The 13,080-nt window shown below is 22.7% G+C and overlaps 1 protein-coding gene across 1 annotated transcript in view; it reads right to left on the reverse strand.

The window, feature by feature from the left end:
• LOC100211260 (uncharacterized) overlaps nt 1–13,080 on the reverse strand; it is a 103,063-nt gene that overhangs the window by 70,223 nt on the left and 19,760 nt on the right. Inside the window, exon 2 of the mRNA XM_065817002.1 lies at nt 11,479–11,501. Within this exon, the coding sequence (XP_065673074.1) occupies nt 11,479–11,501 (23 nt within the window). The remainder of the gene's footprint in view (nt 1–11,478; nt 11,502–13,080) is intronic.

Here is a 13,080-nt window from a genome sequence, read left to right on the forward strand (position 1 = left end):
TATATATATATACATATATATATATACATATATATATATATATATATATATATATATATATATATATATATATATATATATATATATATATATATATATATATATATATATATATATATATATATATATATATATATATATATATATGTATATACATATATATATATATATATATATGTATACATATATATATGTATATATATATATATATATATATATATATATATATATATATATATATATATATATATATATATATATATATATATATATATATATATATATATATATATATCAGGGTTGCATGGTTTTAACCAAATGGTTTAAACCATTGGTTTAAACCATTTGGTTAGACAATATTCTCGTCTGAATTTGTATGAAGTTCGGGAAGTCAAACAAAAAAACTTAGTTTGAATAATCATGCAAAATATATTTTAAACAAACGATTTTAATGACGAGGGTACTAAAGTCTTTTTATAACAAATGTAGGTAAAAAATAAATAACTAAATAAAAAGTTCAACATTATGCATCTTTTTTTATTATATTGCAACTTATGTGTCTAAAACGGGCAAAAATATTGGTTGTACTTGTAATGCAAAACCAAGATCTCACATATCCTTCCACAAACTTTCTGATACTGTCAACTGTATTGTTTAGTGTATTATTGTAATTTTTTTCATAACCTTAACAGGTTCTAATTGCTAAACATTTTAAAAGTTTCGTTATCAAAAATCAAATGCAAAATATAATGATATTTCCTTTTTTATCCATATCCAATTTAGCAAATTTAGCAATTTAAATTAAATCAGGGTAACCAAAATTTTTTTATAATAAAAAAATTTAACAGTTCATCAAATATCTCTAATTAATACTATCAGTTAATGAAAGTAATTGTTAATAAATACTTTTTTTCGACAGGAAAACAAAAAATGTCATAGCGTAAAAATGACCAGAGAAGTTAGAAAATAGTTCCCATTGTTTAAATGAAAATAAGTAAGATTCAGAATATATAATACTGCGCTCTCTTGCACAAAAACAAGAGACCGTATATATAACGTTTAATATAATATAAAATACTTGTATGAAAATCATATGATTGGTAAGTAAAACTTTAATATTTGTTTTAATTTAAAAACAAAAGAAATATAGGTAAGCTATATAATTTTAAAAATTATTAAGATATCTATAAATAATAAGTTGCTCCTGTAAAATAAAAAAATCTTATAATTTTTACTTTTTACAAATTAAAAACATTCTTATTGAATTAAGGCAGAAAAACGCAGCTTTGTTTAATTACATTTTTCACTTGTCAAAAGTCTACCATGATGTCAAATACTAAAACTTTAATGAATTAAACACGCTTCAAAGGAATCACCGTAGCCTGTAGATTACATTTGTAAATAGCGCAATGTAATCATCATTCAAACTTCATAAGTGGTTTTTATAATGTTAATTACTTCTTTTATTTTACGGCTTGTTCAAATATTAAAAAATGATAAAAAATGTCTTATGTGAAATGGTTTACTGCTTAGGTAAAATGGCTCACGGCATATGCAAATGGAGCGTCAATTTATACTTTACACTTTAAAACAAGGCCTAGATATATAGATATATATATAGGCCTTGTTTTATATATATATATATATATATATATATATATATATATATATATATATATATATATATATATATATATATATATATTTATACATATATATGTATATATACATATATATATATATATATATATATATATATATATATATATATATATATATATATATATATATATATATATATATATACATATATATATAAATGTGTATATATATATATATATATATATATATATGTATATATATATATATATATATATATATATATATATATATATATGTATGTATACATATATATATATGTATATATATATATATATATATATATATATATATATATATATATATATATATATATATATATATATATATATATATATATATATATATATATATATATATATATCAGGGTTGCATGGTTTTAACCAAATGGTTTAAACCATTGGTTTAAACCATTTGGTTAGACAATATTCTCGTCTGAATTTGTATGAAGTTCGGGAAGTCAAACAAAAAAACTTAGTTTGAATAATCATGTCAAAATATATTTAAAACAAACGATTTTAATGACGAGGGTACTAAAGTCTTTTTATAACAAATGTAGGTAAAAAATAAATAACTAAATAAAAAGTTCAACATTATGCATCTTTTTTTATTATATTGCAACTGTATAAAACGGGCAAAAATATTGGTTGTACTTGTAATGCAAAACCAAGATCTCACATATCCTTCCACAAACTTTCTGATACTGTCAACTGTATTGTTTAGTGTATTATTGTACTTTTTCATAACCTTAACAGGTTCTACTTGCTAAACATTTTAAAAGTTTCGTTATCAAAAATCAAATGCAAAATATAATGATAGTTCCTTTTTATCCATATCCAATTTAGCAAATTTAGCAATTTAAATTAAATCAGGGTAACCAAAATTTTTTTATAATAAAAAAATTTAACAGTTCATCAAATATCTCTAATTAATACTATCAGTTAATGAAAGTAATTGTTAATAAATACTTTTTTCGACAGGAAAACAAAAAATGTCATAGCGTAAAAATGACCAGAGAAGTTAGAGAATAGTTCCCATTGTTTAAATGAAAATAAGTAAGATTCAGAATATATAATACTGCGCTCTCTTGCACAAAACAAGAGACCGTATATATAACGTTTAATATAATATAAAATACTTGTATGAAAATCATATGATTGGTAAGTAAAACTTTAATATTTGTTTTAATTTAAAAACAAAAGAAATATAGGTAAGCTATATAATTTTAAAAATTAATAAGATATCTATAAATAATAAGTTGCTCCTGTAAAATAAAAAAATCTTATAATTTTTACTTTTTACAAATTAAAAACATTCTTATTGAATTAAGGCAGAAAAACGCAGCTTTGTTTAATTACATTTTTCACTTGTCAAAAGTCTACCATGATGTCAAATACTAAAACTTTAATGAATTAAACACGCTTCAAAGGAATCACCGTAGCCTGTAGATTACATTTGTAAATAGCGCAATGTAATCATCATTCAAACTTCATAAGTGGTTTTTATAATGTTAATTACTTCTTTTATTTTACGGCTGCTTCAAATATTAAAAAATGATAAAAAATGTCTTATGTGAAATGGTTTACTGCTTAGGTAAAATGGCTCACGGCATATGCAAATGGAGCGTCAATTTATACTTTACACTTTAAAACAAGGCCTATATATATATATATATATATATATATATATATATATATATATATATATATATATATATATATATATATATATATATATATATATATATATATATATATATATATATATATATATATATATATATATATATATATATATATATATATATATATATATATATATATATATATATATATATATATATATATATATATATATATATATATATATATATATATATATATATATATATATATATATATATATATATATATATATATATATATATATATATATATATATATATATATATATATATATATATATATATATATATATATATATATATATATATATATATATATATATATATATATATATATATATATATATATATATATATATATATATATATATATATATATATATATATATATGAAACCGGCGTTGTCACATTTAAAAAGTATTGAGAAACTATTGATGATTTAATAAAAGTCTTTATTTAAAGAAAATGAAACTAATCAAAATAAAAAAAATTATATTATAATTATTTTATTTTAAATATATTAAAAACAAAAAATTTTGTAATTTTTTATACAAAAATTTTTTTTCTTGCTTTAAATAAAGACATTTATTAATGATCAACATTATTAATTAACATTTATAATTTAATAATTATTATTTAACAATATTATTTAATTGTTAAAAAGCCGGTTTTTCCACTGAGGTATTCATATATATATATACATATATATATATATATATATATATATATATATATATATATATATATATATATATATATATATATATATATATATATATATATATATATATATCAGAGTTGCAAAAAAACCGGTTTTTTTGAAAAAAATCAAAAACCATAGGTTTTTTTAAAAAACCAAAAAAACCATGGTTTTTTGGTTAAAATAAGGTTTTTATTAAATAATGTCATATTTAGTTATCCTTTTAAATTAAATAAAAAGTATAATGCATTTTATTTGAGTAAACTATATTCTTTATCAATATTACTGTAATATTTCATCAAAATTATTCAATACATCATTGTTTAATGTTCTATATATAAATACAAGTTTTGCTGCTTTTTCTACCCCCAATTGATTTCTTAACTTAGAATGAACAAGGCCAAAAGTTGAAAAAATTCTTTCGATTCCAGCACTAGAAGCTGGTGCATTTAATAAACCTTCAATTTCCATTATGTTGCAATCCACAATTTTTAGAGATTTCCACCATTCTATTGGTGATACATTTTTTAAAACAGATTCACTATACAAATAGCTTTTATCGAATGGAGCAGATTTGGCTTTTAATTTGAATATTATTGGTAACAAATTCTTGAACTCTTTATCTGCAAAAATCATGGCAGCTTCATTTTCATTTTCAGAAAGATTACATCCAAAATATCAATGATCTATTGTGTTTGCCAGGAAATGAGCATCATTGACAGTCTGAAGGTATCTAGATTCAATTTTTTTTTTTTTTTTCGTTTGTTAAAAATGATAAACTGTTTATCAAATCTTTAAAAATTTCAACTTATTTTTGTTTGATCTCTTTGCAACTTATCTAGAGCTACTGCAATTGGTTTTAATATTTTTAATAAATCTTCTGTGTTTTCGCTTTATCTGTATATCCCTTTTACTTTTTTACCAATCATAGGATCTAAGTCTTTATTTTTTTCAAACATTGTGAAAATGCTCCAGTTGTTGACATATTTTTCAAGTGAATCACATACAGAATTCACCGAGTTTCAGTAGGAAGTGGCAATTTTGCTCCTCCATTTAATTTATAAATTGCTCCAGCTTTATGATTATTTTTTATATATTTTATTATTTGTGTAACATTTGCTCACATTTTCAATGTTAAGATCATTGCTAAAAGATTCAGCATATGAGCAGCACACCCAAAAGTTATGATAATATCACTTTCAGTTGACAGTACTTGTCTCATTGATTTCATATTAGCTGCATTGTTAGTCACAAAGCTTTTTACTGTGCATCCAAATTTACATCTTACAGAATCTATTGCTTCTCTTGCTAATTGTGTAAGATATTCACCAGTATGTGAATGACCAGAAGTGTTGATTGTTTCCACTAAAACGTTAATTTTATCTGTAAATTACAGAGATACAAACTATAGGTTCATTATGTACATTACTCCAGCCATCTAAAGACATGGCTACAATTTTACCATTCAATACATTACATTTTTCAATTTCTTCTGCATAAACCCTATCTAATATTTCTCCTCCAATTTGAGTTCTATTAGGTAGAGTGTATCCTGGATAAAGCATATTGATTTTTTTATTTTTTTATATATAAAATTCTTTGTGTTCAACTGTTCTGAAGCTAGAGTTTGTACTGTATATAAATCTACCAAGTTGCAAATCAAATAAATCTTTCTCTTTGAGGCTTGTTTGTTTGAAAAACTTATCTATTTTCAAATATTTATCAGCTGATGTTGAATTGGGGTGAGACCTTTTCATTTGTTGTTGTGATATTGATGGTGAGTTACCTTTAAAATGAAACTGCAGTTTATTGAATTATTCTAAGTTAATATGTCTATACGTGATAATTCAAATATATATGTTTACAATTTAGGGAAAGTTTGAAATTTTAAATGGCAATGCAGTAATTTAACTACCTTCAAGAAGTTGTTGATCTTCCATTGACTCGATAATTTCATTGGGTTGTGATTGCTTGCACTTTTTTATATGTTCATGCATCCTTTGAATTTGACCTTCCATTTCTTTTCTACACGCATTACAAACTGCTCTACACCCCTTTCTTTCTGGAACAGTCACTAGTGTATATTTTAACCAAATCATATCACATTTGCGCCCAGTTTTTTGAGACATTTTTTGTGGTATCAATAAATTATTTTAGAACTACTTATAGTTTTGCTAAATATTTAAATATTTATTTCATCAGGAAAATGCGGTAGTGGTGTAGTGGTAGAGCGCTCGCTTCATAAGCGAGAGGTTCCGAGTTTGATTCTCACCACGTCCCTGGTAGTACCGCGCTCAACTTGTTTCTCCGCGCAGTGGTCTTTTCGTGCTTTGGAGTTATAGAGTTGAGAGAGGGTTATAACCATAATTAATTAGCCTCCTCATCTGTAGTGGCCTTCTGGGCCTTGGGGAGGTGAAATAACAAAAAAAAAAAAAAAAAAAAAAAGAAAAGTTTTCTTAACGATATATATATGTGTGTATATATATATACACACACACATATATCGTTAAGAAAACTGATGAAATAAGTTCATCAGGAAGCAATGCTTCTTGATGAACCTAATGAAGGAGAAAAAGCCTGTAGAAGAAGACAGATAAATAAATGTTATTACTAATTTATTACTGCTCTGTTCTATAAGAACACTGAGGACTCTATGAAAAAACAGAAACAAAAATCATGGATTTAAAAAAAATATCTGTATTGAAGATTAGTTATACTTGTTAACTTAACAAGTATAACTAATCTATAACTAAGTCTATAACAAGTATAACTAAGTATAATTAATAAAATAATTTATTGATACCACAAAAAATGTCTCAAAAAACTGGGCGCAAATGTGATATGATTTGGTTAAAATATACACTAGTGACTGTTCCAGAAAGAAAGGGGTGTAGAAGGTAGTTAAATTACTGCATTGCCATTTAAAATTTCAAACTTTCCCTAAATTGTAAACATATATATTTGAATTATCACGTATAGACATATTAACTTAGAATAATTCAATAAACTGCAGTTTCATTTTAAAGGTAACTCACCATCAATATCACAACAACAAATGAAAAGGTCTCACCCCAATTCAACATCAGCTGATAAATATTTGAAAATAGATAAGTTTTTCAAACAAACAAGCCTCAAAGAGAAAGATTTATTTGATTTGCAACTTGGTAGATTTATATACAGTACAAACTCTAGCTTCAGAACAGTTGAACACAAAGAATTTTATATATAAAAAAATAAAAAAATCAATATGCTTTATCCAGGATACACTCTACCTAATAGAACTCAAATTGGAGGAGAAATATTAGATAGGGTTTATGCAGAAGAAATTGAAAAATGTAATGTATTGAATGGTAAAATTGTAGCCATGTCTTTAGATGGCTGGAGTAATGTACATAATGAACCTATAGTTTGTATCTCTGTAATTACAGATAAAATTAACGTTTTAGTGGAAACAATCAACACTTCTGGTCATTCACATACTGGTGAATATCTTACACAATTAGCAAGAGAAGCAATAGATTCTGTAAGATGTAAATTTGGATGCACAGTAAAAAGCTTTGTGACTAACAATGCAGCTAATATGAAATCAATGAGACAAGTACTGTCAACTGAAAGTGATATTATCATAACTTTTGGGTGTGCTGCTCATATGCTGAATCTTTTAGCAAATGATCTTAACATTGAAAATGTGAGCAAATGTTACACAAATAATAAAATATATAAAAAATAATCATAAAGCTGGAGCAATTTATAAATTAAATGGAGGAGCAAAATTGCCACTTCCTACTGAAACTCGGTGAATTCTGTATGTGATTCACTTGAAAAATATGTCAACAACTGGAGCATTTTCACAATGTTTGAAAAAAATAAAGACTTAGATCCTATGATTGGTAAAAAAGTAAGGGATATACAGATAAAGCGAAACACAGAAGATTTATTAAAAATATTAAAACCAATTGCAGTAGCTCTAGATAAGTTGCAAAGAGATCAAACAAAAATAAGTTGAAATTTTTAAAGATTTGATAAACAGTTTATCATTTTTAACAAACGAAAAAAAAAAAAAAATTGAATCTAGATACCTTCAGACTGTCAATGATGCTCATTTCCTGGCAAACACAATAGATCATTGATATTTTGGATGTAATCTTTCTGAAAATGAAAATGAAGCTGCCATGATTTTTGCAGATAAAGAGTTCAAGAATTTGTTACCAATAATATTCAAATTAAAAGCCAAATCTGCTCCATTCGATAAAAGCTATTTGTATAGTGAATCTGTTTTAAAAAATGTATCACCAATAGAATGGTGGAAATCTCTAAAAATTGTGGATTGCAACATAATGGAAATTGAAGGTTTATTAAATGCACCAGCTTCTAGTGCTGGAATCGAAAGAATTTTTTCAACTTTTGGCCTTGTTCATTCTAAGTTAAGAAATCAATTGGGGGTAGAAAAAGCAGCAAAACTTGTATTTATATATAGAACATTAAACAATGATGTATTGAATAATTTTGATGAAATATTACAGTAATATTGATAAAGAATATAGTTTACTCAAATAAAATGCATTATACTTTTTATTTAATTTAAAAGGATAACTAAATATGACATTATTTAATAAAAACCTTATTTTAACCAAAAAACCATGGTTTTTTTGGTTTTTTTAAAAAAACCTATGGTTTTTGGTTTTTTTCAAAAAAACCGGTTTTTTTGCAACTCTGATATATATATATATATATATATATATATATATATATATATATATATATATATATATATATATATATATATATATATATATGTATATATATATATGAAGACCTCAGTGGAAAAACCGGCGTTGTCACATTTAAAAAGTATTGTTAATTAATAATGATGAATTAATAATTGTTAATTAATAATGTTGATCATTAATAAATGTCTTTATTTAAAGCAAAGAAAAAAAAATTTTTGTATAAAAAATTACAAAATGTTTTGTTTTGAATAAATTTTAAATAAAATAATTATAATATAATTTTTTTTAAATTGCTTAGTTTCATTTGCTTTAAATAAAGACTTTTATTAATGATCAATAAATAGTTTCTCAATACTTTTTAAATGTGACAACGCCGGTCTTCATATATATATATATATATATATATATATATATATATATATATATATATATATATATATATATATATATATATATATATATATATATATATATATATATATATATATATATATATATATATATATATATATATATATATATATATATATTATATATATATATATATAATATACATATATATATATATATATATATATATATATATATATATATATACATATATATATATATACATATATATATATATATACATATATATATATATATATATATATATATATATATATATATATACATATATATATATATGTATATATATATATATATGTATATATATATATATATATATATATATATATATATGTATATATATATATATATATATATATATATATATATATATATGTATATATATATATGTATATATATATATATGTATATATATATATGTAATATATATATATATATATATATATATATATATATATATATATATATATATATATATATATATATATATATATATATATATATATATATATATATATATATATATATAGGCCTTGTTTTAAAGTGTAAAGTATAAATTGACGCTCCATTTGCATATGCCGTGAGCCATTTTACCTAAGCAGTAAACCATTTCACATAAGACATTTTTTATCATTTTTTAATATTTGAACAAGCCGTAAAATAAAAGAAGTAATTAACATTATAAAAACCACTTATGAAGTTTGAATGATGATTACATTGCGCTATTTACAAATGTAATCTACAGGCTACGGTGATTCCTTTGAAGCGTGTTTAATTCATTAAAGTTTTAGTATTTGACATCATGGTAGACTTTTGACAAGTGAAAAATGTAATTAAACAAAGCTGCGTTTTTCTGCCTTAATTCAATAAGAATGTTTTTAATTTGTAAAAAGTAAAAATTATAAGATTTTTTTATTTTACAGGAGCAACTTATTATTTATAGATATCTTATTAATTTTTAAAATTATATATCTTACCTATATTTCTTTTGTTTTTAAATTAAAACAAATATTAAAGTTTTACTTACCAATCATATGATTTTCATACAAGTATTTTATATTATATTAAACGTTATATATACGGTCTCTTGTTTTTGTGCAAGAGAGCGCAGTATTATATATTCTGAATCTTACTTATTTTCATTTAAAACAATGGGAACTATTTTCTAACTTCTCTGGTCATTTTTACGCTATGACATTTTTTGTTTTCCTGTCGAAAAAAAGTATTTATTAACAATTACTTTCATTAACTGATAGTATTAATTAGAGATATTTGATGAACTGTTAAATTTTTTTATTATAAAAAAATTTTGGTTACCCTGATTTAATTTAAATTGCTAAATTTGCTAAATTGGATATGGATAAAAAGGAAATATCATTATATTTTGCATTTGATTTTTGATAACGAAACTTTTAAAATGTTTAGCAATTAGAACCTGTTAAGGTTATGAAAAAAAGTACAATAATACACTAAACAATACAGTTGACAGTATCAGAAAGTTTGTGGAAGGATATGTGAGATCTTGGTTTTGCATTACAAGTACAACCAATATTTTTGCCCGTTTTATACAGTTGCAATATAATAAAAAAAGATGCATAATGTTGAACTTTTTATTTAGTCATTTATTTTTTACCTACATTTGTTATAAAAAGACTTTAGTACCCTCGTCATTAAAATCGTTTGTTTTAAATATATTTTGACATGATTATTCAAACTAAGTTTTTTTGTTTGACTTCCCGAACTTCATACAAATTCAGACGAGAATATTGTCTAACCAAATGGTTTAAACCAATGGTTTAAACCATTTGGTTAAAACCATGCAACCCTGATATATATATATATATATATATATATATATATATATATATATATATATATATATATATATATTTATATATATATATATATATATATATATATATATATATATATATATATATATATATATATATATATATATATATATATATATATATATATATATATATATAAGGATTAGCACTCGACAATGCCGACCTAAACTGTCCATCTAACAATGTTTGAGGTCAGCAATTTTTTGCTGAATTTAGAATTTTAAAACTTGATTATGTTTGCTATAATAAATAAAAATGGTAAAAATAAACATTTTATTCAAATTCTAAAAAAAATAATTTAAATTATATATATATATATATATATATATATATATATATATATATATATATATATATATATATATATATATATATATTATATATATATATATATATATATATAGATATATGTATGTATAAATAGAGAGAAACAATACATACCTTCCTTTCTGGTGATAGAGTACCTAAAGAAATAATTTGTCCATATAAGTGGATATAAAAACAAATGCATTTAAAACTAAAATATTATAGTTTAAATTAAATAGACCACATCTTATTACCATAGGTTATGGCAACTTTATGCTTTAAAAGGTGCTCATCAGCAGGAGCTTGATTGTGACTAGGGCAGTGGTCGCTTTTAATCAAATAAAGCAGAGGCCAAGTTTAAAGCTCAATTTCTTTTTAATAATTATTTGATATTAGTCTTAATCATTGCAATCACACATACACATATTTTTATATGTATTCAATGTACATATATATTTTTTTCAATTCTTTATTTTCATAATTTAAAATTATGAAAATCACTATTCTCATAACTTCCAAGATTTAAAATTATGAAAACAGAGATTTCATGATCAAGATAAAAAATAGTAAATTTAACAGTGAGTAGCTCAAAAGTTTTTTAATCTTAAACTTGATATATTTTTTTATTTTTTTATTTTTCTTGCAATTTGTAGACATCATAAAATGAAAAAGTTTAATATATTAAGATTTCCTATATTATATATTTCTTTAATATTTTAAGATTTCTAAGGTTGCAATTATTTAAATACCTTTTTCATTAGGAAATATATAATTATTGAAAATATTATCTGCATTTAATTTAAAAACAGTTAAACAGTATTGAAATATAAGAACAAAATTTTAGGCTAGGCTAGTAAACTTAGTAACTTCTGCGAAGTTAACAGTTTAACTAGGGCAGATTTATTAAAAAGACTAAAATTAGTCAAAGTTTGTACTACGCTAATTTTTTACATTTAAAGGTTTTGACTGCAGAACATAAACCTGAAAATTTTAAATGGAAATAGGCAGCATTTTAAACTTGCATAAGTGCTTAACAAAAAATATTATGTCATGTCAATAATGCATTTAAGAAATGTTATAAAAGCATTATTGACATGTTGTGTATTAACATAAATACATTAAAAGTTATATATTAACCCAAGTTAACATTTGGGCTAAATTAATACTTGAGCTGGTTCTTTTAACAATGCTCTTTCTCTTTTAAACAAGGTCCAAAAATGCATTGCAAACATAGTTGGACCTGCTTTATCTACCATGCTTGAGCCACTTTCCCACCGTTGGGAGTTGCATCTTTTTCTCTTTTCTACCAATACTATTATAGTCAGTGCTCAAAGGAGCTCATTTTTAGTTCCACCAACTAAAACTCGTTCTCGCTTGACTCTTCATTCAGCAAAGTCTTATCCTTTTACTGTATTTGTTCCTGCATGATCCAAACACATTTTATTGTCTAGTTTTTTTCCCATACTTCAACCTTTTGGAACTCTCTCCTATCTTAATGTTTTCCTGACTCATACAACCTTTAACTTTTCAATTCTTCTGTCAACTGTTTCCTTGCTCTTTAACTCGACTTTTTGGGAGTGAATCAGAATAATTGGAAAAAATAGAAACATTTTAATTGACCCAATCATAATTTGGACCAATATTACCCTACAGATTGACTAACATATCTCATGTTTTTGTTAAACCAATTTTTGATTAGCTCTAATGTTTTATTATAAAAACAAACAATAAATCATT

This window comes from Hydra vulgaris, chromosome 13 (genome assembly GCF_038396675.1).
Source record: "Hydra vulgaris chromosome 13, alternate assembly HydraT2T_AEP".
NCBI lineage: Eukaryota > Metazoa > Cnidaria > Hydrozoa > Anthoathecata > Hydridae > Hydra > Hydra vulgaris.